Here is a 27,808-nt window from a genome sequence, read left to right as displayed (position 1 = left end):
TGCAAAGCAAAGATTTTGTCTTGTTTTATTTTATTTTATGTATTTCATATTTCACTTGATAAATAAGCTTATAGATAAGATTTTGATGATTGATGTATGACCATTCTAAGCTGTGATTAATTATTACAGCACAGGACACTGTGCTTTTATTGTTGCTTTTATTACGTGTCAAAGTGTCACTTTTGAACACTACTCTTAGCGCTAGTAGGCCAGTATAGTCACTGAGCCAACATGGCAACCTGAAGGCCGCAATATGCTTCAAACTAGGTGCTTGTCAGATTGTCTAACAGGTTCTAAAACCCCCTTTCCAACAGCAGAATCAGAGGGGAGCTACTTTTGACAATTTTTTGTAACTTTGCATAACAGATAATGTGACTGTCACTCTCTGTACACCATGACTGGCCAGGTGTGCAGAGGTGAGAAAGTAAGCAGGGTTTGAACTTCTCTCTCAACCTCTCTTTTTCCATTTCTCACAGATCTACTTCCATCACATTTTGTGTGTATAAACCGAGTGCAACACCAAAGGCCTTTCCCCAGCAGACATTTTGACTTGTCATAATGGGAAAAGTACAGGTGTTACTAATAACATTAACAATGGCTCAGTTCTATTCAAGTGTCCCCGTAAGCCATGACAGTGTGATACCAGGACCCTGAAACTGAAGCAGCTAAATGGAATTCAGCCATCATTCATTATTATTTACACCTGAGCTTTTTCTACTGTCACATAGTAATGCCTTTGAGAAGATTTTTTTTGAGGGTGTGTACGTTATCCCCATTTGTACGATTCATCGTGTCTTGCCCCTTTCTGTGAATATACCCTTATATTTTGACATTTGGCATACCTCAGAATGTCACTCTGACAAATGGGAACATCCCCATGGTTCATCCGACACATCAAAAATGTTCCGAAGGGACCGAAGGGAACCTTAGGCCTCAAAAGGCCTCTTTGAGTGCATTCCACTGGATCTTGACCCTTTATACTCGAGCTAGAAACTTTTTCCCACTGAAAGTAGGTGTTGCAGTGAAGAGCTGACATGAATTTGGTGGTCCTGGGTGCATGCTAAGGTGCCTAAAGACCTGCACAAAGGTCAAAAGGTTGCCAGGTGTCCCTTGTGTCAATTTTGACATTTGGGTCAGTCCACTTAAATTTAATATTTTATCATTCAGCTGGAAAGTTGTAACCTTTTCCAGATGAAAGTTAGTGCTGACGTCAATTTGATGGTTCTGGGTGGATGCTAAGGTGCCTAAAGACCTGCACAAAGGTTAAGAGTTCCCTAATGTTTTATTATGATTTATATTACAAATATTCATATTTTGTCATAGAAACGTCCCAGAGACCCCAAATTTTGCACACAGAGTGTGGGCAGGGCCTAGAACAAGGCATCTAGAAAAAATATCTAGTATATTTGAAAAATCAAGTGAGGACGGGGTGAGACATGACTGTTTTTACACCCTCTGCGAAAGTTAGGTGAGATTTGTTTTTGAACGTCAGGAATGTTCCAAAATGGTAATATTCATATGGCCATATTTTCATAAATAATGGCCCTATTGACTTGGAAATTGCACCAAGCACCTTGTCTCAGAACCTTCTTTTAGCATGTGCAGGGCTGACTATGTAGGCCCTTTGGTTAGCTGTCTTCTTTCGGGAGCATCCTTTGGAGTCGGAAATGAGTCAGACTTAAAGAGCTGCCCGTTTTATGGAACATATTTGAATTTCATACTTTTGCGTTGACGGCAAATTACATTTTGCAACCGCAACCTGATCCTCAACTCGGTTGTCAAAAGTCACTGTGATAGTGTGTGAACATTTTTGACATGGCGGTGGCCAAATGGGTCAGCTGACCACTCCATTCAAAGGTATGCCAAATGTCAGATTTGGAGGAAAATCGACAAAATGTCCCCATTTGTCAATATATATTTCCATATGGACATTAATAACAGTAATATTCAACAATGTTCCAGTTTGTCACCGCGGTTTCCCAAATGTACAAACACAATTTTGACAATACCTTGTCATTTTCACCGACAAACGGGAACCTTTCCCTTACACTGCTTAGTAATGTGAAATCATTGTGGAGTCTACTGCTATGAATGTGGGCACAACAGTAGCTGACTTGGCATTATAACACCATGGAACTATAACCAGAGACTTTCTAAGTCTTAAATCGACTAACTAACTTTAACAGTACCCACACAAGGAAGTGTAGGAATTGTAGAATGGTGCTGGTTTTCAATTTACAAGCATTTAAGCCCATTTAAGACAAGTTCAGAAAATAAGGTCCCGGAACACAGAGAAGGTGCTGTTCGGCGGGTCAGGGGGAGAGAAAAAGGAACGGAACACATCAAAAATCCACAGTACCTGGAGCACACTGGACAACACCTAGCTGCTAGCTGCTAAAACTAAACTAAACTGTCATCACAAACAAAGTATTATTTATATACAACATTCACAATAATCACGCAAAATCTCTCTCTCATTGACTGTCCCTTCACTTACAAGTATGTCAAGCACTTTATTCTGGTATCAGCAGGCGAAACATCCAAAGACTGCAACCTGTTCAAAACGCTGCTGCCAGGCTTTTAACACGTACTAAGAGAAGCGACCACATCACACTGATCCTTGCTGCCCTTCACAGGTCACCTGTGAGTTTTGGAACTGACTTTAAGATTTTACTGCTTATTTTCAAAGCCATGAATTCTCTGGCTCCTGTCTGTATCTATGATCTGCTGACTCCCTATGAGCCTGATTCCTGCTTGAGATCGTCCGGCAGGGCCTTTGCTGTCCGGGCCCCTCAGCTATGGAAACTCGGCATGCTCCTTTAAATCTCTTCTTAACACTCACTTTTATCTTATGGCTTTTTCTTAACTGATGGTATTTGTTGCAATTATTTAAATTATTTCATCCTGTTTTTTTTGTATCTTTTTGACTTTCATTATTAGTTTTTATTGTAAAGCACTTTGTAACTTTGTTTTTGAAAGGTGCTATATAAATGCACTTCCTTGTGGTTGCAGTATAGCTCTCCTGCACCAAAGCTGCTAAGATGGCTCCTGGTACCAACCTACCAGGAGTTTAGCCTGTAGACCATCTTGGAAACCTCTTAAATGGTGTTTATAATCTTCCAGGAGTAATGCAGAGAACAGCTACTGGGTGTATAGGAAAAGTGGATCATTATCACCATTATGTAAAGGTCATATTACAATGTTACGGGAAGAATGTTAAAAACTGGATGGTAAGCAACTTGGATTTATGGTAGTAAAAACAACATCAGATGTAAAGTAACAAAAAAGTCCATACAAAACGTGTACAGATTTCTTTTTCGCTCACGGACTGGAGTTCTACTTAGCAGCAGTGTGCTCAGTGCTGTCACTGGTGGCCTGGAAGATATATTAGAGTATTGAATAAAACTGTAGTCTCCTTTCTACTGTATATCTTCCAACTGCCAGTGGCAGCACTGCTGCTGAGTAAATATTTATAAAATATCTTTTGGGGCATTTTTTATGCTTTTATTTGACGTTTGCAGTAAACAGCTGACAGGAACAAAGGATTCAAATGATTAGCTAGAAGTATTGGATAAACAGTTCAAATAGTTAAAAGTATGGATAAATGGTTGAAATAGTTAGCTAAAAGTAATGACTAAACAGTTAAAATAGTTGGCTAAAAGTAGTGAATAAATGGTTGAAATAGCTAGAAGTAATGACTAAACAGTTAAAATAGTTAGCTTAAAGTATTGGATCAACGGTTGAAATAGTTAGCTACAGGTAAATAAATGTTGGACCATTCAGCTTAATTCCAAGTGGTTGTAGTATGATTGTTGACCAAACCTACCTTAAAGGGATAGTTCGGGTTCTTTGAAGTGGGGCTGTATGAGGTACTCATCCATATGCAGTGTATCTGTGCAGTAAATGGCGGTTGGATGCACGCTTTTAAGATAAGCAATATACTGCTGTGGATGGGATCAGCAGCAAAACTTATTTTAGCCACCTAAAAGAAGGCCCACCAAAAGAAATCAACATCAGTTCAAGTGTACGAGATATTTTCAATATTTTCAGCATTTTACCTTGCCGTCAGACAGCCATTGGACAGTGACACTGTGTCTACCTGACTGCCTTTGGAACTACATTTTCCCCACCGTAGAACTTCGTATTCCTACATGAGCGCAACTTTGCCACACACTATATAATGCTAGCGGAGATCAGCTGTTTGGGTCAGAAAGTTCTGTTGGGAGATCTGCGAGACTGAAATCAAACTTTTCTTTCATTCGTTGTCTCTTCCATAAACCGCTAAAAGTCTGACCCAAACAGCTGATCTCCGGCAACTCTCTACTTCTCCAATTTGGGGTCAGGTAATACACTGACTATGGATAGTAGCCTACCTCGTACAGCCCCACTTCAAAAAACCCGAACTATCCCTTTAACATTGACACTTCAATTGTATGAAAAAGATATTGTAACAATATCCACTTTTATATAATCAATAGTGTTATACATTTGGTACATGATAGGTGGGAATCGATGAAGGGGGATGTGAGTTCAATTGACAGTGTTGTGGGGGTACCTTAGACCAAAAAGGTTGGGAACCACTGCCTAGGCCGCCAGGACACCACGTAAGTTTGTATTTTCAACTGACATATCCAGGTTCTGGACTACATGGTCTCATTACCTTATGGTGACTACATCAAGTTATTCATGTGTTTAACCATAACACATAGGATTGTTACAAAGAGGCTAAACCTGGTGCCATTGTTGGCCTATTTTTGACTGTTAAGCTGTTTGCAGTATGGAGCTCTAAGATTAAGGCTTCTTATCCTTTTATCAGCACTTCAACCACTCTAAAGTGCACCAGCCCAACACTTTTATGGCTTACATGTTCTCATTTCTGCTTTTTGATTTAAAATGCAAACTACTACATGAACCAACATCCTGAGGCACTTGTGTAATTAACCCTGAAAAGACCAGTGTGTACAACAAATACTGCAGTTACAGGTTATTGTGCTGTAGCTCTTCTCACTATGTATTTCCTTTATCAGTACAGCCTTGTAGTTGCCAAACCTTATGCAACTCAGGAGTTAAGAAACCTATAACCAGCTGTAACCTCACAGTCAGTGGGACAACGCACTGCTGAGGGAAGACAAAGACAAATGATCCCAGAGGAAAGAGAAGAAGAGGAGAAGCAGAAGACAAACAATAGAAAACAATCTCTGACAGTTAAACGTAAAGGGTAGAAGAACCCAGGTCTCTGAGGCAATGGGCAAGTGTAAGAAACCAGATACGTGCGTACAAGAATGCTTTTTTTCTTCTTTTTTTTTTTTTGCATGTCACTCCAGGGAATTTGATCACTGAGACAAACCTCTAATACAATGAAATCTCATTTGAAAGACAAAACAGTTTGATTTTACTGGAATCTCAGAAGCACAAGCTGACAGAGAAGACTGTGTGAGGAAACCAATCCCACAAAGTCTTAGATCTTCTGTCGGTTTGGCCTTCAGTTAGGGGAAAAGAACATGTTTTTTTGTGATAGTCCAGCTTCTAGCATGAAAAATAAATAGCTGACGGGAACAAAAGCGTATGAACTGAAACAAAACTTGCAAAGGAAAGGTGAAGCCACATATGCAGACCAGGAGAGATTCTTTTAAACATGTTTACTGTTTCAGCAACAACGACTGCATGTTGACATCCTGTCCTTATCAAGAATACATAACAAAAGGATGTGGAACACCTCTCCACAATGACCCACACATGAAACAGCCGCCTGGATATGACAAATGTTTTTGTTAGAAATTTTGTTCTAACATCAGCAGTGTTGAATGGTAATACATTAAACATTGTTACATATTAAATTTAAATGGCAAAGTGCTCAGATTTAACCACCAAATACAGTTACCTATTTGGAAATTCAAGTTTTGAGGTGGCACCTGGGTGGTCCAATCAGATTTCAGGGCTGGACCTTGTGTGGCCACCCCTTAAATACACCACTGCATCCAACTGAAACGTATTCCAGATCAGGGCACGACTGAGCACTGAACAGTCAAAGGATCAGTAACAGCTGAGAGACAGGTGAGTCATTTATAAATTATACAGCGCTAAATACTGGCTAACTGAGTCATGACATTCATCAACATTCTTTAAAATGTGCTAAGTTAAACTATATTTAAACAAAGATTCAGTGTGTTTTTTCTGAAAGAGGAAGGCAGTTTTACAATGACATTCTTGCACGTTTTTGGTCAAATTCCATTCATGTAAGAACATAAATAGTTAAACTGAGAGCCATCTAAACCATGTCATGATGTTTTCATGCTCCCTCCAGTATTTAGCCACAGCACAATACTATGTGAAAGCATGGCTGAGAGGTTGCAACAATTTAAATAACTTAATATTATATACTAATACTTCTCCTGTTGCCACAGTGAATAAAGAGACCGACTGTTACAGCTTCTTTCTTCTCCAAAAGAGTGTCCAACAGCCAAATGTGAGTCATAGGTTGATCACATTTGATTTAATAGATACATAGACTTGAGTGCTTTCTTTGGTGTTGAGGAATAATCAACCTTGTGTTCATAGAAATAAAATGAAAAACTGTTAAGGATCATTTTCATCACTGCCAGATGTTAAAAACATTTCACAGTTATCCCATCTGCACTCTAGTAGCTGTTCATTGTGTCTGTGATAGCATGCTGTTGGCTTACATTGTGCTCACATTTCCCTTTAATTAATGGTGGTGACTAACATCTGGGTGAGTTTGGCAAAAGGTAGCCCAACTCTTTACCCGACCCAACCTTCCAACTTAATGTGGTAGAGCTGGGCTACAAATGCTCACATGCTTGAAGGGGAAAAAGACAGAAAAAGGGGGGAAAAAGAAATGGGAACAAGGACTTCGAGGAAAAGAGGAAACATCAAGTGTTACATCAAGTGCCTTTTTTCTTCTTTTGCCTCTCTTCAGTCCTTCCAAATCATTATTAATTTGTGTTCTCGGATCCAGTTATGAAACACCACACGCGCACGCGCACGCACACACACACACAGAACTCTTCAGTGACACAACAGGGTGGAACGGGATGCTGCCTCTCAACTGGAATAAACCTGTTAATCTCAGCCGCGTGCCCGGTGTACACTTGTGCTTTAGCGCGCGCCGGGACTAGCTCGAGCTGCATTCAGGTACCATGATAAAATTCGTAAAAGTAGGCTACAAGCTGTGAAACCATTGTTCATGCTTGCTGTGTGCGTTCACATCATTCACAGTAACATTTATATTTCATCCATACGCTTTCATTTGTGAACCCCCAGTTTCTCTGAAAACCTGATTTTTTTGTAACGTCAAAGAAATAAGCCTATACTAAACATATCAAAACTACTAAGACTGTAAGATTACCGTCAAATGTCAATTTTGTGACCACATGTATTACACTGTAAATCACATTTACCAGGTGTATTTATGTTTGTGGTTAACCATGTTCAATTTATTGTAAAATCTAATTATTTGCTAATTTGCTTTAGAAATATTTAGCCTATAGGAGCAACCACATTCTATTTCAACAGAAACCTCAGATAAAACGGTTTTTCTCCTGGTGGGATTCTTTTCCATCGGCACTGAAACGCATCAGAACAGGCGGCTGCGGTAGCACGCGGCTCAGTGTGTGTGTGTGTGTGTGTGTGTGTGTGTGTGTGTGGAGAGAGAGAGAGAGAGAGAGAGAGAGAGAGTCTTTCCGCGTCTCTCACGAGGGACTGCGCGTTCATGAAGCCGAGGGATTTGCGCGCCCGCGATTGAATACCGGCTAGAGCCGGTAAAGAGCTGCCAAAACAGGCAGGAAATAGTTCACTGAAGACAAAAGATGCGACTGGCTGTCATAGAGCGAAAATAGACCAAAGCAATATCGGCTTTACTTTTAGCCTATTTATTTTTTAGCAGGAGCAGCAATATTCGATTTTTTAAAAGAAAATATTTAGAAACCATTGCTCTCTCCAGCTTGGCAAGTCGGCCTCAACATTTTAGCGACTTTAAGGCCACAGTGAAATGACGACAAGATAGAAAAGCCGGCTTTGTTAGGCTACACCAGAAGGCTGCTCTTTCCGCCCTCAACCCTGCCGGTAAGTAAGATGTCAGCTTGGCAGCTCCAGCTGCAGGATGCTGCCGAGCCTCAGCCCACTGTGGCGCGCAGCGGCAGCGGTCAGTCTGGAGGAAAACTAACTGTAGGTAGTTTTCTGGTGTCTGGGAATAACGAGCCATTATTTTTATTGATATTATGTTATTGACACATTAATAAACCAGTTGTTACAGCAGACAGGCAGGCGCGTATACAAATCGGCCTTAAAAATAGGTATGTAGCCTAAGTTCACTCGTCATTTATCTGTGAAATAAAATAGATCAAAAGAAACCCCTGGGATGCCACACACTGACGTCATCCCTCCTCCTCTGCACTGCGGATCGCCTGACCACGTGGCACACATGAAGTTTGATAGCCTAATGATAATTATACTGTATCTTATTTTGAAAGATGTGAGCATGAAGAAGCCGATATTAGTTATACAAAAATAAAGGCATTTAAATAACAGCGGGAGTAGATAGCCTAAATAGTCTAAAAACATTTATTCAGTCGCAGACATGGCAAAAGGTATTAAAAGATAAAAGCAATTCTGGCCCCCCAGTTAAGTCAAGCCAATGGCATACCCCGGATTCCAGCCTTCCCTATTAAAATGAAACTATGGCTCATATGATAAGTTCAGATATGTAGCCTGGAGCCAGATGTTCTGTGCTTTTAAACACATTCATGAAATCTCAAACAAATCTGGGAGGTAAATGTGTCATTTGTTTTGCTCGTAAAGTTCAGCTGTATAGTGCTGGATCACCTGACGCCAAGAAAAATCACTAAACCAAGAGGATTGAGAGATGAAAGCATGTATAACTTAATTAAATATCAAGAAGAACCTGTTGTACAGCTATGAGGAAGGGATCATCTAGTTGTTTTTGTGGGCAACAATTATATACACACATTTTAATTAGAGAGTCAAATCTAAAGTCCTCTTAACAGTATCTATATTTCATTCTTGGACTATTTTAAATAATGTAATGTATACAGTGCAAACTAATTTAATCATAAAAGTTGGTATTAGTGGTACTATTATAATGGTGCAGTTACGTTCCTTACACAGTGCAGCACGTGCAAACTAATTGACATTTTTGCCTCTCCAGTGTACATTTACTTTCGCTGCTGAAGTGCCACAATAAACATGAGTCCCCCCCCCCCCGCCCCCGGCTCTGGAGTGTCTGTGTTGAATCATCACTCACTCCTGGCAACAGCACCTGAGAGACTAAGGGCAAGGCGAGTGCTGCGTTCATGACACGTAGGAATAACCTTTGGAATGACTCGTTCGAAGGCCCAACAGGCACAACATCATCATTTTCTGTGGGCTTGGTTTGTTCCTGATCAGCTATATTTATGCTAATACAACTCAAAGCCATTAGCTGTGGAAAAATCCTCCTTTGCTCTTCTGGCTCCTCCATGGTTGTCAACCGTGCATAGTTGCTTCTACTTCTTTCCGTTTTATGGAAGATTGTAGCCGCCACCTACTTTACCGCAGGCGTTGTTGCGTCTATGAGTCGCGTTATAGCGGTTAGTCAAAATAAAGGTCCTCTGCTACCTTCATGTTTTTATTGAGGGTGACAAATGCACGTGTTCTAAATATTGAGGGGGACGTGTCCCCTGCGTCCACCTCTGGCCTATGTCTTCAACTAAACAATAGTACTTTTTAAAATTGCTATACGATAAAGACATGCAGAATTAGTATTGAAATTTGCTTTGTGTAATTTCTTGTGAAAAACATTAAGCTTTATTTAATCAGAAAATTGACACTTTTTGAAAGATCTCTATGCTACCTTTGACATTTAGTAATCCATCTTAAAATCTGAAAATAATGAGACGTCTTTCAGTTCCGCCATCGCCGTGCACACATACATCCGGCCTTCCCCCATCTTCTTATGGTGAGTTTTATGGAGGTTGGCATCCATAAGTGTTGCATTACCGCCATCTGCTGGACACATGGCATGTGTGAAAAGGCACAAGACTGAAATGTTCCTGAATGAATTTGCATGTGTGAATAGTGAAAATCACTAGTGGTGCCTGAAAGGTTATCCCAGTAATTTACTAGGAACTATGTGTGAAAAAGGCTTTAGACCCTCCGTGTCTGGTAAACTCCATTTTTCAAACCCAACGCCCCCAGTTTGTAATGCAGGCTTTCTGTTAAACATTTGAGGTCTCAAGCCCAATTGGAAATAACCCTGATGACATCATTTGGGTTATTTTCTCAGTGGAGTGCCTCTTTAAAAATAGCTACACTCCCTTGTTTTGTTTTCATACCCACTAGCAGCGTAAGTGCCCAAGTGGGATTTGGCCATTTTACAAGATCAGGGAGTGAATCTTTAAATCACTTTACTGCAATGAGACATTATTTTTAAAATCATCAAATTCAAATAAGATAGAGAATTAGAAGTATAAATTGAGTTAGTGATGAGTAATGTAGCATGAAAAATGTTCATATAAACTTCCTTAATCTAAAGAGAGAAGAAGTCACTTCTTCAGAGATCTTTAAGGTTTTTAGATCCAGTGTCTCGTGGCCTAATTGCATTATTTCAGGTTTCAGCCATGGTGCTGGTTGCCTGCATCTCCTGCAACCTATTGAGCTTAAATTCCAAAATGAAAATTATTTTGGATGTGCTAGTTCCATGCTTTCCATTTCTAGCATAAAGTGGGACATCGTTACCCGTTGTTTTTTCGTTTTTTGCTTCTTCATAACACAGCATGACGTGAGCAGTAATCTGTAGTTACAGTAACCATCTGAAATCTGAGTTGACCAGTATCTTCTATAACAATAGCTTATACCTATTGTCTGTGGGATATGAGCTTCAGGTAGCCTGTGGTGAAGGACGGATACCCACCCTATGTTAGATTAAAGTTTATGAGTTATCACTTCATATGTTGTTCTTCTTGATCCCAGGTGACTTTCTCTAAGCCCTTAAGTGGAGATTCTTATTGTTCAGAGGCAGGATGGAGTTCAGAGATGAGACCCTCGAAGCCAAAGCTTATCTTGTTTGGGTATCCTTGCGTACACGTTTTTTGGAGGGGGGAAAAAATTGATTAATGTGACATTTTGATGAAATTCCAATAATATTATCAGCCTGGCTTTCACTGGAAACTAGTGTCCCATATGGTCTAAGTGACGCTTCAAGACATTAAATATTGGTTCAAAATATCCATTACGGCTTTCCAAAACCCACACTAGTCCAAGCTGAGTGCCCGAGTAGCCGCAGGGTGGCACATTAGATTTAGTTTGACATTTCTTGTCTGATCTGTGGCCTCGGCTGGGCGTCTCTGTGGCTTTTCATCTGCACGCAGCAGCCACCCCCTCGGTGATGAAAACTCAGCACTGCTTCATATTCTGCCATCGTTATCTTAGTGGTCACCGACACAGAATCATTAGATCCTAGTGGAATGCTGCAATGAGTCATGGCTTTCAAACGATTTGGGGAAATCATTCACATGTTGCTGATAATTGGTTGAAAATACAAAGTAACAGAGTACATACTATTGTAACAATACTGCATCATTTAGTGTGTAAAATCTATTTTAACTGTCTGTGCTGCCACCACATTTAACATGGACACTGAATCATTAAAGAAGACATATGTTTTCCTCTTGTTACTGCCCACTGCTCAGTCACCCATACTGTATGTCACAGTCAGGAGCACATTTTGATGTGAGGAGGAAAGTAAAGATGAAGACTAATTAAACCGCTCAGAACATCCAAGTGTGGGACAAAAAGGACCTGAACCATCAACACAGTTGATTTATTGTAGCAACAGCATGAAACATTGTTTCCTGATGAAATGTCGCCATGTTTCATGGTGTGTTCTCCTATAAATAAGTAAAGTCTGAGTGTGTCCATGGCAGTACAAGACAGTTGTGGACCAATTTTGGCAAACGTTCCTCAGCCTTAAAAATCTTTTTTTCCAAGCCTGACACTGAGACATTTAAAGTTGAGAAAGCTGATTGCTGAGATTTGAGACCAACTTGCAACAGCTTGATCACATTGTCGTGGCCACATTTGATCAAGATAGTGGGTGCCTGCACACTAAATTAATGCTCCCAAAAACCTCATCAGGTATTCAGCATGTGACCAAGAAGATCCATATAGACATCACCTGATTTAACACAGGTGTGGGTCCCAGAGCAGATGATTTACAACATGAAAATCTAAGATATCAATTACATATCAATCAATAGGATGCAATCCAATACATCAATCCCTAGAAGCAATATAATGTTTGGTAAATATAGAGATATAAAAATCCATAAGATTTGCACACATAGTAGTGAGGCTTACACAAAAAGAGGACTTGCCATTATTCAACAATTGAGTTTAAAAAATGACACATGGCTCCACCATGTGTCAGACAAGATTTAGACATTACAAAAACCCAAAGATATTCAGTTTACAATGATTAAAAAAACAGGAAAGCAGCAAATGCTTACATTGGAAAAGCTGGAATAGGCAAATATTATGCATTTTTGCCTTATAAATGACCTGATCGATTAACTGACCAATGGTTTCAGGTCTAGTTTAGTCCCTGAGGAGGTGCAGTCTTCAGGGTATATATCCAATATTTGATATTATCAATGAATCAAATAACTATGTGCAAAGTGGGTAAAAAAGGAAAGAGAATTAAATGACAAAATGATTTCCCACCAACTCTGCAGCTACCAGGGCTTTTTAGCCTCTTTTAGATCATTGTTTTGGTTTTACAGCACATTTAGTGTTTGGTTCAGTCTCGGTGCTCTCGTCAGCTATGTTTCCAGTCTGTCAGTTCTTCTGCCAAGAAAATCAACAAATACAGCTGTAAGTAGGACAAAAGAAGCTCACTGATGTCACCTCTGTTTCTCCCTGCAGGTGGCCAGCGGTAGCCATGAGGATGCCTAATTCCCAGCATTGTTGGGGTCCAAATGTTTACCCAGAGGTGCCCGATGGAGGCTGGGGCTGGGCTGTGGCCGTGGCCTTCTTTTTGGTGGAGGTCTGCAGCTATGGGACCCTCAAGAGCCTGGGTGTCTTCCTCCAGGATCTGATGGAAGAGTTTGGGGAGAGTAACAGTCGAGTGTCATGGGTCATCTCCATCTGTGTCTTCATCTTTACCTTCACTGGTCAGTCACTTAAGCTTTACTCCTGTGTGTTTCCTTTCTTGTACTTGAAGTCATTTTAGGACATTTAATAACTGAACTTGAAGTCCAATTACAAACCTAATATATTTGCGTTCATTAGGTAAGACTAAATAATGTAATACAACCATAGACTGTATAAAACTTGGACGTAGTGTCCGTGACGTCACCTGTAGGTTTCTGAAGAGCTGCTGTGAAGCTCAAAGTGGGCGGTTCCCGGCGGCTCCGGCCGTCGCCATCTTGGCAGTCCCTGACTCCGGCTAATCCAAAAATGGGCGAAGAGGTGGAGCTGAGGCGGCAAGCCACCTGATAGGGCACCCACCTGTCACTCAAAGCGGCCACGTCCTTAATTAAGCAGAACTTGAAGCCTTAATATAATTTAAATGGGTGAGTTCTTCTACTGTTGTCATGAACGGGGAAATTAGCTACAGAGACCAAAGCCATTTTTTGTACCAGGCTGTAAACGTGTTTACTTCTGCTGTAAAGTCGGGCATTTTAACACGGGGCTCTGTGGGGACTGACTCGCTCTTGGAGCCTGCCTCAAGAGGCCATTGGAGGAACTGCAGTTTTTGGCACTTCGTGTTGGCTTCATTTTTCAGCCCCAAAGGTTTCGCGCTTGAATACAACACAGAGTTGTGTTATATTAGCAGTTCATGACGTACTGATGATCACCTTCCCAAGACACCGTATCTCAGTGTCTCTGGGAGGCCTTCAGCTGACTATGCTCTAATGATCATCGGTCTGGATGATGTGATGATTATTAGAGATCTTCATTTTAGTGGCCAGGCAAACAGTGAACCACTTTGTGCGATTAGTGAGAGTTTCGGCATTCAGGGTAGAGGATTAGAGAATCCTGATTCCCAGCTGAATTTGTCCTGGAGAAAGCTGATTTCTTGGCCATGTATACATGTAACCAGGTTTCTAATGTAATCACTGTGACTGCAGAGCAGCAGGATGAAAGGCGACACGCGCAAAAAATCATAAATACACGCACAGCACCTAGACTGGACTAATAATGCTTAACATAATTCTGAATAAACTGTTTGTACTAACAGACAGATATTAATGTCTGCAGTCAGTCTGCACAGTGATAACACACCTGATTCGACATCACTTGTTCAGAGACCATTTAAGTTATTATGCAACTAATATGTGACTGAGTTGAAAGCATTTTGATAGAATGACTGTTCTGTTGCCCCCCCAGCCCCCCTGTCCACGATGCTGAGCAACCGCTTTGGCTATCGTCCAGTGGTGATGGTGGGGGGCTTCCTCATCAGCCTGGGAACCATCACCTCCGCCTTCACCAACTCCATCAACGAGATGTACATCACCATCGGCTTTGTTTCAGGTGCTTACCAAACTCACACCACCACACCTATCAGCTCATCCATCTGTCCATCAATCTATCCATCCATCTGTCCATCTATCCATCAATCTATCCATCTGTCCATCAATCTATCCATCTGTCCATCAATCTATCCATCCATCTGTCCATTTATCCATCAATCTATCCATCTGTCCATCAATCTGTCTATCTATCTGTCCATCTATCCATCAATCTATCTATCCATCAATCTATCCATCAATCTGTCTATCTATCTGTCCATCTATCCATCAATCTATCTATCCATCAATCTGTCTGTCTATCTGTCCATCTATCCATCAATCTATCTATCCATCAATCTATCCATCAATCTGTCTATCTATCTGTCCATCTATCATCCATCTGTCCATCTATCCATCAATCCATCCATCTGTCCATCTATCCATCAATCTATCTATCCATCAATCTGTCTGTCTATCTGTCCATCTATCCATCAATCTATCTATCCATCAATCTATCCATCAATCTGTCTATCTATCTGTCCATCTATCATCCATCTGTCCATCTATCCATCAATCCATCCATCTGTCCATCTATCCATCAATCTATCTATCCATCAATCTGTCTGTCTATCTGTCCATCTATCCATCAATCTATCTATCCATCAATCTGTCTATCCATCTGTCCATCTATCCATCAATCTATCCATCTGTCCATCAATCTATCCATCCATCTATCCATCAATCTATCTATCCATCAATCTATCCATCAATCTGTCTATCTATCTGTCCATCTATCATCCATCTGTCCATCTATCCATCAATCCATCCATCTGTCCATCTATCCATCAATCTATCTATCCATCAATCTGTCTATCCATCTGTCCATCTATCCATCAATCTATCCATCCATCCATCCATCCATCCCTTAATCTATCTATCTATCTATCATCATTCATCTATCTATCTCTGTCCGTCCGTCTGTCCGTCCGTCCGTCTGTTGATTGATACATGTGTCTGTCTTTGTGTCTTTGAGTGTCAGTGTAACATGCCATTGACTGAATGACTTTTGCTCTTGCAGATGTGTTTGTCTTGTTTAACAGCCTGTCATGAATGAACTAAAGGGACTCCTAGCAGTGTCAACAGCAAAAACTGCATCAGTCAGTTTCTACCAGAACTGTCCAATGACTGAGAAGTGATCAGCCTCTTCTAAACACCATGCAGTGATGTTTGTCTAGGAAGGACTAACAGAGCAGAGCAGGAAAAACTGCAATATATTCTCCCAAAACACTAAATTCCCTTTCAGATCAGGATTGGTGGAGCAGGAAGTGGCTGAGGCGGAAGGAATACATACTGAATGAAAGTAATAGATTAGATGATGAGCAAATTGGTGAAATGAGTTTTGTATCAGAGCACATTAACTTTTTTTTCTTTGACAGAAAGCACTGCTAGCCCTCCCACCATGATTGCCATGTCTGCCTCTGAAACAGACCCCAGCTAATTTGACAACCCCTTCTCCTCTCTCCCCCTGTCTCTCTTTTTTTGTCTTTACATGCGTTTTGTCTTTCGGCAGCAGCTGTAGCAAAGCTGAATCATCTCAAGCAGCCTGCCACCTTTGATAAAGGAGTGACCTGACACCTTGATCTTTGACCCACCCCACTAGCCACGCAGTGGTCCTACCATGCGGGCCAATGGCTGTGATGTCCCCCTTTTCTCTTCTCCTCTTTGTTTACAGGCCTCGGCTACTGTCTCACCTTCATCCCCACCGTCACCATCCTAGCCCAGTACTTCTCCAGACGGCGAGCCCTCGTCACCTCCATTGCTTCCTCTGGAGAATCCTTCGCCGTATTTACATTTGCTCCAGGTGAGTGTTCAGTCACGGAGGGGCAGTTAGCTAAAATATGACCTTTATCATTTCTTACTGCTGCCCATTATGACGTGGAACTGTTTTTGAGAATAATTATTATATTGAGTGAAAGTTCCTTCTTTACCTAGGAAACAATTGTTTGACATAAAAAGTCTTAACTCAAGGTCCACTTACTAGCTTTTTCCGGGGCTTTTAACCACATCTCCTCAGTGGCCATTTGGTCACATGATAATATGACATCAGCAGGGCATGGTAGAGCTGGTTACCTTGCTGAGGAGCTAGGTAACAGCTCACTGTGGCTCCCTGCAGTATTTACAACAGATCCACTGACCAAAAATGATGATGCATTTATGATGAACGGTGTTTCCTGCGACTGCTTCACAGTAAAAGCCCTACCATGTTTCACCAGTTGAAAACTTTTAATGTGAATCAGCAGCAGTAGGAAATGTTAAGTTAGCATTAGCAGTAACTTCATCCGCTGGCTGTAGGAGGGGGAACAGTAAACAGTGAGGCTGACATCAAATTACAAACTGTAACACTGGATTATCTGCATCGTTTCCTGTCAATCCCTCGTGTGTGAAGGCAATTTGAATCCAGCATCGGAATGGTGGACCCCGTCAGTAACATTGAAAACCATAAACCATATAGACAGCTAACTACATAATGTAAATACATTTAATGGCTTTTGCTGAAAAAATGGCGACCATATATAGTATCCAAAATGGGGTTTGATTTCATGAAAATCTTAAGGATTATAACTTGAATTACATAGTTCAGCTGGAATTCTGGTCTGCTCTCCAGAGATGTAATAATAATCTGTTCCATTCATGCAATGCTTAAAATACTGGCCACAGCGCTGACTAGTGGTTCAGTAGTTGAATGCTTGACTAGTGAAGTAGTAGGTGAAATGTATGATGACAATTGAGCAAACTCCATCTGAGGAAGACAGTGAGATGTGGTTGAAAAATCTGGAAAAAGCTAGTAAGTGGAGTTGAGTATATAATAATAATAACCTATGCTGTCCTCTCTCTCCACAGCCTTCACTACACTGAAGGAACACATTGGCTGGCGCTACTGTCTGGTTATCCTCGGCATCTTTCAGACTTCTGTGATTGGCTGCGGGCTTCTCCTTCGTCCAATCATCATTAAGCCGGAGCCTGTAAAGGAGGGCGATGAATCAGACAAAGAGTCTCTCTCTTTGAAGCACCTGCAGACTGTTTATGAACTGGAGAACGAACAAACCAGAACCTCCATCCGTTCAGGAGTCTCGCAGGGCTCAGACGACTCCGGTGTCACCTCCCTCTCTGCTTCCAACTTAGACTTGAGGACTGCAGGAGTTGAAAGCAAGGCTCTGATGGAGTGGGAGGTGCAGGACAAGGAGGGCCAGGAGCCATCACTGTCCACACCTCCCACTCCAGTCAAGGAGAAGGATGAGGGGGACCTGGCAGAGGTAGAAACGGGTCCTCTCCAGCCCTCCAGCCCCAAACTCCTGGACTTCTCTGTGCTTAAAGACAGTGCCTTCATCTGGTACTCCCTCTTTGGCTTGTTCGCCACTCTGGGCTTCTTTGCCCCGCAGCTCTACATCATTGAACTGAGCAAGAGCCGGGGCGTGGAGCCCAGCATGGCCTCCTACATGCTCTCTGTGATGGCTGTGGCCGAGATCTTTGGCCGCTTGTCCATCGGGGTGGTGCTGAACAAAGTCCGCTGCAGGAAGACCCTGGTGCTGCTGGGCTGTGTGGTTTTGCTGTGCCTGGTGCTGGTGGCCTTCGCTATCGTGTGGGAGTTCTGGGGCCTGGTGGTCTGCTGCGCCCTCTACGGCTACTTCATGGGCACCGTCGGCTCCACTCACATCGCCATGCTGGCTGAGGAGGAAGTGGTGGGCATCCAGAAGATGCCGTCATCAGTAGGAGTGTACGTCTTCATCCAGAGCTTCGCTGGGCTGGCAGGGCCGCCGCTAGGAGGTACAAGATCTCTGCTACCCTTGCTGTTTGACTTCTCTCTGATTTCACTCATCAGTGAACCTCTGTGTAGATCCTAACAGTTGTCTTATCTTTCCTTCCAGGTGTGTTGGTGGATGTCACACAGAACTACGGTGCTGCCTTCTACTCCTGTGCGGTGGGAATGGGCCTCAGTGCCATATGCCTGGCTCTGGTCGGCCCAGCCAAGTCGGGCATGTGCCAAAGAATGAACAGAAACAAAGAGAAAGGCAGCAGCACAGAGGAAGAGGAGAAAATGTCTCAGGACAGCGGCCAGTCTGACTTTTTGGATGTGGACTTAGCCCCGGAGGACAGTCCAGTCAGACAGGCTGTGGATCAGGACAATGTCTCTGTAATATGAACCCAACTATAGCATGACATCACCTCATGACCAACAACAAATACAGTCCAGATGCTCTGCGAGAGGCTGCAGTGTCCCACAGCGATGGTCTTCACAGCTGCTGCACTTCTCAGGTGTCACTCTCTCACATTCTGACAAGCTTGAAGTTCACTCCTTCCCAGGAAGGAAGCAGTCTCTCCTCTGAGATCAAAGACATAGCCATGCTGAGCACACGGGGTCACACCGTAGCCATTTACCGATTTCTGTTCCAGCTGTTTAGCTTTCACAATCCTCTGTGTATTATTAGTTTGTGTTCAGTTTGAGTGGGAGTATCTCTATCTCAGGAAAGAAGTGTTGTTGTCATGGATACTGAAGTGACATGAGAATGAGTTATACAAAACATGACATCTGTCAGAAGCCTCTGTGATATTGTGACTGTGTTGTGCTCGTTGATTCCTGCTTATGTCGAGGCGTGCCTCCTCATTACAGCCCTGCAGCGGCTCATTCGTTCCTGCTGACCTGTGTTGTTCGACCCATGCTGGATGACGCTCAACGACCACACGACACGGTCTCTTCTTCAGCAAAGTCTGGAGAGTGAAACACATGCCTCATGGCTTTAAAATGTAATTCTCCTTGGCGATCTGCCTGTATGCATTTGATGTGTGGAGAATGATTTTACTACTGCTAAAGCTGGACAAGAAAATGTAGTTGATATTTAATTTCTATGGTAACTATAGCAATATTGCAGCAGTGTTCACTGATCTTTTAGAATGAATTAAGCACATGGAGCCAGTATTCTGTCATTCTATGAGACTGGAGGTTGTGGGATTCATTTTGCATGAGCCTCAGAAACTTCCTTAATTCTGTACTGCTTTGGTTAAATCTATTATCATGTTACAAGTAACAGCATAGAAACTGAAGAACAATCATGAGACAGTGATTTATTTCCCAATGCCATGGCTAACTTAAAGACAGTGACGTACATGTTAAAGTATAGAATGAGAGTTGGTCATATGCAGTATAGATGTATGCAAAGGTGCAACGGACAGATTTGACAGGAGAGACTCCCCGTGAAGCACCTCCTCCCAGAGTCCCTCCTGCAGCCTCACATCGTCTCCACACCCACCACATGACTTGAAGTTTAGTTCACAAGCCTTTCCATAATCACTGCATCACCGTTATTTAAATTGTTTATAATGATCATTTGATGTTGACTTTTTTAATATAACCTTTTTCAGTTTTTTTAATCATTTGAGTGCCAGGCAGGTCCCTGCCTATTAAGTGCTGTACTGCTTTCATTATGTATTTTCTAAATAAACTCCAAATAGACTTTTATGTCTGTTGTACTGTTTATTGGTGTAGAGACAGAAACTGGGTCAGCGGTATGCGAGGGTGGTAGAGGACTGAGTGGGAGTTTTGTCAGCAGCGCTACTGTAAATAAATGGGGTTCAAATCCTTTTGACAGCGTGTCACCCTTTTCATAAAAGCCAAAGAAATCCAATGCTAAACTGATGTGTGGTGCTGACATCTATCACTTTTCACTATCACAGATGTGATGGACTGTTGCTGTTTGGAACCTCAGTTTCTTCATCTGTCACTTAAATACTTGAGACTAACATGAGGTTAGGCAGATAAAAAGAATTCTCACTCAGCTAACATAGTTCTTTAAATTCAGTGACTCATATATGCATTTCACTGCAAATGTGTATAATTTGTACCTATAATGCAACATTTCATGCATACAGTACATACATTATATTATATATCATCATCGTATCAAACATTACAGTATAATATATATTTATATTTGTCCTAAACACGCTCCATCTGTTCATGAAGATCGTAAGATGTGGATGAAAGCTCTGAAAAAAAGCTAGTAAGTGGACCAAATTTTGTCACTCCATTACGAAGGTCAGGATGAACTTTCACACTCAACATCCCATATAATTGTGTGACTAAATGACAAATCTGTCTATCTTGAGTTACCCTTGAGACTTCAAATACTTGACAGAAAACCTGCATTATGAAATGGGGGATGTTTGAAATATGAAGACATTTAACAGGTAGGCAAGGTGTGATAAAAGATGCTATTATGTTGCATTATGGGAAATGTAGGTTTCAGTGCTTTTGAAGCTTATCTCATACTAGAGATTAAAAGTCAGGATATCTCGGCTAGTTGTATTTTGACTTTCCTTTTTTAAATATGTCTTGCTCAAATCCCCATACTTTTATGGATGTGCATAATCCAATTAAAGGTAGTGAGGAGCAGAGGGGACAGTTCTTTTTCAAGTTTTTTGTACCACACAGATGGAAATCCGTCACTACCATGTGCCTTGTTTGTTTTTAGTTTTCCTATTACTTTCTGGATTTCATCTGTAGTTATCATTATCATTATGCATTTATTTTGCATTGTACCTATATATCATCAATCAATATAATTTTGATCTGAGGCAGATGATTGAGTGTAGAGCTCTTTGAAGTAGCCTCTGAAAATGTTTTCAATTTATTTTGGTTCATATTTAAGTTGATTGGTTTTTGGATCATGCAGTTTATGGACCATAATTTCTATCTGTTTCCGTAATCATCTCGTAAACTGAAAATAACTTGGCAGCTTTGGAGCCTAATTCATAGTAATTTTGTTTTAAATATATTGCTTTTGTCTCTATTTCCTGTTGGACTAGATCATTAGTTGCATGATACCCAATTATATCTATCAATCAAGCCAGATGGAACTAACCAGTTAGTTAAAGTTCAAGCATGCCTTAAGGACATAAAAACCTGGATGACTTGCAATTTTCTGATGTTAAACTCTGACAAAACTGAAGTTATTGTACTTGGCCCCAGACACTTCCGAGACACATTATCTAAAGATATAGTTGCTCTAGATGGCATTGCCCTGGCCTCCAGCACCACCATAAGGAACCTCAGTTATCTTTGATCAGGATTTATCCTTTAACTCCCACATGAAACAAACTTCAAGGACTGCCTTCTTTCACCTACGTAACATTGCAAAAATCAGGCACATCCTGTCTCAAAATGATGCCGAAAAACTAGTGCATGCATTTGTTACTTCTAGGTTGGATTATTGCAATTCCTTATTATCAGGATGCCCGAATAAGTCCCTTAAGACTCTCCAGTTGATCCAGAATGCTGCGGCATGTGTACTGACAAGAACTAGGAAAAGAGATCATATTTCTCCAATATTAGCTTCTCTGCACTGGCTCCCTGTAAAATCCAGAATAGAATTTAAAATCCTTCTCCTCACCTACAAAGCTCTTAATGGTCAGGCACCATCATATCTTAAAGATCTCATAATACCTTATTACCCGACTAGAACACTGCGCTCCCAGAATGCAGGGTTACTTGTGGTTCCTAGAGTTTCCAAAAGTAGAATTGGAGCCAGAGCCTTCAGTTATCAAGCTCCTCTCCTGTGGAATCAGGTCCCAGTTTGGGTTCGGGAGGCAGACACCATCTCCATATTTAAGAGTAGCCTTAAGACTTTCCTCTTTGATAAAGCTTATATTTAGGGCTGGCTTGGGTGAGTCATGAACCATCCCTTAGTTATGCTGCTATAGGCCTAGACTGCCGGGAGACTTCCCATGATGCGCCTCTTTCCTCTCTCCTCCTCTCCCTCTCCATCTGTATGCATTTTTAAACCATTACTGCATGTTACTAACTCGACATCTTCTCTCTGCCGTAGTTCTGTGTTTTCTCATTTCTCGTACTATTTATTTATACATATACTGTATCATTTGCACTCCTACATTGCATCATTTGCAGTCCCATACTGCATCATTTGCACACACTTTATATACTGCACTTGCTTATTGCACTTCTTGTTAGACCTAAAATGCATTTCGTTGCCTTGAACTTGTACATGTGTAATGACAATAAAGTTTAATCGAATCAAATCAAATCAAATAATTCCTCTCCTTTCAGCTACCTCCGGAGCTGCAGAGTCTGGATCTGTGGTTGTGGGCCACCTGCTGCCCTCGTGTTCCCTGCTCAACAACTGCTACTACAGTTGTTGTTATTGGCTCTGTTACTAATACTGTCATTATTATTCCGATAGCTGTCATTCCTATTAATGTTTCCACTACCATTACATTATGACTATTTTAAAAAATTCTAAGTGGTATTTGCATTGTGCTTCTCTCTCTTTTATTTCTCACCTCTTTCATTTGTTGTTGTGTCTTTTGGTCAGTTTTTCCTTTATGTTTTTATTCCAATTAAAAGTATCTTATATTGTGTTACTCTTTCTTTTTTAAAGGTCCAGTGTGTAGGATTTAGTGGCATCTAGTGGTGAAATTGCAGCATGCAACCAACCGAATACCACTCGCCTCACCCTCTCCTTCCAAACGTGTAGGAGAAATGGCCGCGAAACTCGCGAAAAACACAAAAGGCCCTCTCTAGAGCCAGTGTTTGGTTTGTCCATTCTGGGCTACTGTAAAGACATGGTAGTGCAACATGGCGGCCTCCGTGGAAGGGGACCCACTCCCTCTGTAGATAGAAAGGGCTTATTCTAAGGTAATGAAAACACAACAATCGTTATTTTCAGTTGATTATACATTAATGATCTAATGAATAAGGTTACTTGTAATTGCAATCAATTTTACTCGTATGACTGCTTTTAAGGCATCCCATAGTATAGCTGGGGCTGTCTCGCCATTATTATCAGTTCATTATATCATGTCATTAATATCAGCCTTGATTTGCTCAACAACTGACTTACTGTTTAATATTACCACATTCAATCTCCATATTGTATCTTTCCATTTGCAACTCAAATAAACCTTCAGGTAAATAGCGCTATTATCGGACACGTCAGCCACTCCAATTTGACATCCTTGTATTATATCCCTAGTCTCTTTTTACATGAAAAAATAATGAATTCTAGAGTAAACAGAATGTGTTACTGAGTAATGACTAAAGTCTCTCCGCAGAGGATGAAGATCCCTCCACACATCAAAAAAGCCCATTTCCTCCCTCCCAAGCCCGTTTCCTCCCATCCCATTTTCACCAACTTTGTAATGGGTTTCACCCAAAAAACTAGCTGTGTCCAGGTCGTAGTCCATTATCACAACTAGCACATTATTGCTACTCCTCTTTTGCAGGTATTAGAGTGGGAACTATAAAAAGTATTTTTGAATTCGTGACAGGTGAGTTTCTTGTAGGAAGTTAATCTGCATCTTTTCCTTTTTAAGTCTGGTGATAATTTTTAGCTCTCTTGACTTGGTTTCCTAGACCATTAACATTTAAAAACATAAGCTTGACCGCCAAAAAGAGATGTCAACAACCCTCATTATATGTTAACTCTCTTTTTGTTTTGAGGGGGGAGGCCTTCCATAAATAAAGGGCCCCCAGCTAGCAATGAGATTTAACCCTCCTACCCATACTAGACCTGTATTGTAAGCAGCTGTGTTTCAATCCCTTTCAAGCCAACAAACCAGTTATCTGTCCTTCTCCTTTTCATTTAAACTCAGGTTGATGTAGACATTTGTCTTGCGTTGTTATCCTTGTGCTGGAATTTTTGCAGCCGTCCTCTCGCACACCTATTCATCTCCGGGGGTTTGATCGCTTCTGATGCGTTTCCAAGTTGCGATCCTGGTCGACTGGAGCCTTTCAAGGAGGGAAGAGTATCGCCCCCCCCGCGCCTTCCACTGCATATCCTCATCTACGCAGGTTGCATCCTCTGCACTGCAGTTTTCACTCTGCTAGCCCAGTGGATGCGCATCTTGTTGAGAAGTGTCTGGAAACGGATGCCTTCCCCCTTTAGAGTCTTCTTGATGTTTCCACATGCTTTGCATTGTTGCAGCACCCTCACAGAGTAGTCGTGGTCAAAATAGATAGTTTTCTTATCCCACGCTTTTTTCAAAACCATCTCCTTTACATTAAACTGCTGAAAGTAGAAGATAATTGACCTTGGAGGTTGATCTGCTTTGGGTTTCGGTGCCAGAGCTCTGTGGACACATTGGATCTGAAGGTCTGTGTCTATCAAAAACTCGTCTCGGAGCCATCTGAGTGCACGTTCAGTGAGGAAGGTAGAGTGTATTTGGTCTGCGACCTGGGGGATGATGAAAATAAATTGCACTTAGTTTTATTTTAGGCTACTTCATGTGACAACCTGCGTGCACCTTTGTAAGAATGCAGAACAAAAACTATTTTGGTTTGATGAAAATGAGAAGTTGGACTGAGTGGGCTAGTTTTATTTTATTTTTAAAGCTTGGAAAATTAGGTATGAAGGCATACCAAATATACTATTCATGTTTTTTCCTATAATTTGTATATTTGGTCTCACACCAATACATGGAAACTGATAGTCTGCCTTGTAAGCCCATTTGGGCTGGGCATCTATTGATGCAAGATACTACATTGATATACAGACTTTTGCTAGCTTATTCAAGAAGTGACAAGACAACCCAATGCGAGCCAACGAGAACGTGCATCAGGCACACAACACTCTGTGTGATGCAGGACACAAGGATGATATTTTCAAATTATTCCGTCTGGACCTCGATTCTAAGTCATCTAGCTTGTCCATCATAATTTTCTGCTCTTTGATTATTTCCTGCAGTGCACAATTTGCTTTGGAGCTCCACAACTCGACTTCTTCAGTGGGAGTCAAAGAGGCGTCTATCCTATCATTTTGCTCTCCTATCTCTATGGTAATTTGTGCAAGTTTCTGGTTTATGTCTTCCTTGAATTCAGTTCGTTTCTCATTTGGATAATGATTTCATCCTTAAACGTTTTCAGGTCTGTTTTCAGTTCATTTTGCAGGGTTTGAATTTGTTTGCTAATGCCATCCAAACTGGTTTGAAATGAAGCCATGGTATTGCTAGCTTCAGGTGTTAGCATATTCTTCTCATTAACCGAATGGTTTATTTCTTTATCTTCCCTATCCGGGTTTCTTTTGTTCTTTGTTTTCGTTGAACCTCCACTCATTATCAAAGGTCCTGGCTCCGAATTCTCGAGTTTTGGCAGTTCTTGGCAGAGTTTATTGTGTTGGCCTAAGGGAACTGACAACTCAAGTATCCATGCTGCGCTACAGTCCCACCGAAAGTCCCTTTGACTTTCAAAGTAAAAAGAACATAAAATCATTTTCTGGCTGCCTTGCATGTTTAAGCATGAGCGTACACTGTTCATAGCAGTGGTTGTTGGGAGAACTTGGAGCTGAATTCCTCTCACTGACTGACTGTTTACAGAGGGATAGAGTTCTGCCAGAGAACAGTTGAAGTGGTCTTTCTTTGCGCTTTAATACTGCAATACTGTACAGCCTACACTAGCAACTTTGATATTTGCTAGGTCATTACATACATACAACATACATACATACATACATAACGAGCTAGCTACGTTTGTTTAAAGATAAACCCGCTGCGTGCCATTATCATCTAATTTCTACGTTCTGCAGCAAAGCCAGTGTGTACATGTATATATTTTCATTCTTACAGGTCAAAAGGTGCAATAAAAAAATTGTTTTCAAGACATTGCTCAAGATGATGAATGTTGAGCAGCGGTGTGTGTCTTTGTCTCCTTTTTCCTAAAATCAGTGATCAGCTCCTTGGTTTTGCTGACGTTGAGCAGTAGATTGTTCTCTGTACACCACTCTGCAAGATTGTTGATTTCCTCCCAATATGAAGTCTCGTCATTGTTTGAAATCTCATCCGCAAACTTCACACCAGAATTGTCTCCATGTCGGGGGCTGCAGTCATGGGTGTACAGCATGAACAGGAGGGGACTGAGCACACAGCCCTGGGGGGCTCTGGTGTTCAGCACTAGAGTGGAGGAGGAGTGACCTGCAATCCAAACTGTCTGGGGTCTGTTTGTAAAGAAGTCCGATATCCAATTGCAGAGTGTAGTACTCAAGAAATGGGGCTGGGACTCTCAGGCAGACGGCCCAGGCGCAGGACAGAAATGGGGCTGGGAACCTCAGGCGGACAGAAGAGCAGATACTGAAGGGCTGAAGGGTAGAGTAGGTCCGGGTGATGACCAGATGTACAGAGCAACTCAGGAGGTCAGCAGCGAAGGCGGAACCCCTCTGGAGGCTGGCGGCGAGGACAGAAGAGACAGGCAGAGGAGCTGGTGGAACCAGTGATGCCAGGGAACCAGGAGGCTGCTGCTCAGGAGGATCACAATCCAGCAGCAGCAGGAGTGTGCTGCAGCTCAAGAGATTTCAGGAGGTTCTGGCCCAACCGGATCTAGAGGACGTGGCTGCTGCGATCTAGCAGAGGCAGGAGTTTCATGAGTGTGCTGCAGCCCAGAGAGTTTAGGGAGCACCTGGGACCCAACAGAGAGTTCAGGGGGCTGCTGCGGCCCAACAGGGACTGGAGACCTCAGCAGCATGGTAACTGGAGACTGGAGTGCTAGGCAGTGGAAAGTCCATGCGGAACTCAATGTCAAATGTATTGCTGTGGGCGACAGTGAATCCTATTTAAAACTGCTCGCTAAGGATAAACGTAATTACAGTAAGATTGTTATTCACGTCGGCGGTAATGACTCCCAGTTACACCAATCAGAGGTCACTAAAGTTAATGTTGAGTCGGTGTGTACATATGCAAAGACAATGTCGGATTCCGTAGTTTTCTCTGGGCCTCTGCCAAACCTGACCAGTGATGACATGTTTAGCCGCATGTCTTCATTCCGCCGCTGGCTGTCGAGGAAACGATGTGGGCTTTGTAGATAATTGGCAGACTTTTTGGGGAAGACCTGGTCTGATTAGGAGAGACAGCATTCATCCCTCTTCGGATGGAGCAACTCTCATATCCAGAAATCTGACTGATTTTATTTGTGGACCTAAACCATGACAACTCAGAGTTGAGACCAGGAGGCAGAGTTGTAGTCCTACACGCTTCTCTGCGCTTCCAGAGCAGTTACCCACCTAAAACTCCTTAGTGACGGTGTCTGCCCCCCGACCACTTGAATTAATAAAACCAAAAGTTAACAGAAGAGTTATACATAAAAACCTAAATAAAAATGCTGAAAAGCACAACAAAAAAGGAGAATTAAATGTGGACTCTTAAACATCAGATCTCTGTCATCTAAAGCTGTACGATTTACAGTTTTTCTCCATTGGTTTGGCTCATTTTTTGAAACTGAAATTACA

The 27,808-nt window shown here is 41.7% G+C and overlaps 1 protein-coding gene across 2 annotated transcripts; it reads left to right on the top strand.

Moving 5' to 3' along the window:
• The first annotated feature begins 5,979 nt into the window (after positions 1-5,979).
• On the top strand, positions 5,980-20,040 carry slc16a6b (solute carrier family 16 member 6b). 2 transcript variants are annotated; one of them, XM_044182724.1, is made up of 6 exons: positions 5,980-6,054; positions 12,937-13,184; positions 14,404-14,547; positions 16,258-16,386; positions 17,427-18,350; positions 18,452-20,040. In XM_044182724.1, exons 2-6 carry the CDS (start codon positions 12,953-12,955, stop codon positions 18,724-18,726), a joined length of 1,704 nt encoding a protein of 567 aa, XP_044038659.1. In that variant the 5' UTR covers positions 5,980-6,054; positions 12,937-12,952; the 3' UTR covers positions 18,727-20,040. The 2 variants fall into 2 exon arrangements, with proteins under 2 accessions (XP_044038659.1, XP_044038658.1); XM_044182723.1 differs by lacking the exon at positions 5,980-6,054 and adding an exon at positions 7,750-8,082.
• Positions 20,041-27,808: the final 7,768 nt, after the last annotated feature.

Source organism: Siniperca chuatsi, linkage group LG21 (assembly GCF_020085105.1).
Source record: "Siniperca chuatsi isolate FFG_IHB_CAS linkage group LG21, ASM2008510v1, whole genome shotgun sequence".
NCBI lineage: Eukaryota > Metazoa > Chordata > Actinopteri > Centrarchiformes > Sinipercidae > Siniperca > Siniperca chuatsi.
This window is presented reverse-complemented; position numbering and strand designations above follow the sequence as displayed.

Excerpts from the sequence above, each read along its gene's own strand:
- slc16a6b (XM_044182724.1), top strand. The coding sequence starts at position 12,953 with ATGAGGATGCCTAATTCCCAGCATTGTTGGGGTCCAAATGTTTACCCA. Across the intron at positions 13,185-14,403 it reads CTTCATCTTTACCTTCACTG|CCCCCCTGTCCACGATGCTG; the intron begins GTCAGTCACTTA and ends TTGCCCCCCCAG. Across the intron at positions 16,387-17,426 it reads CGTATTTACATTTGCTCCAG|CCTTCACTACACTGAAGGAA; the intron begins GTGAGTGTTCAG and ends CTCTCTCCACAG.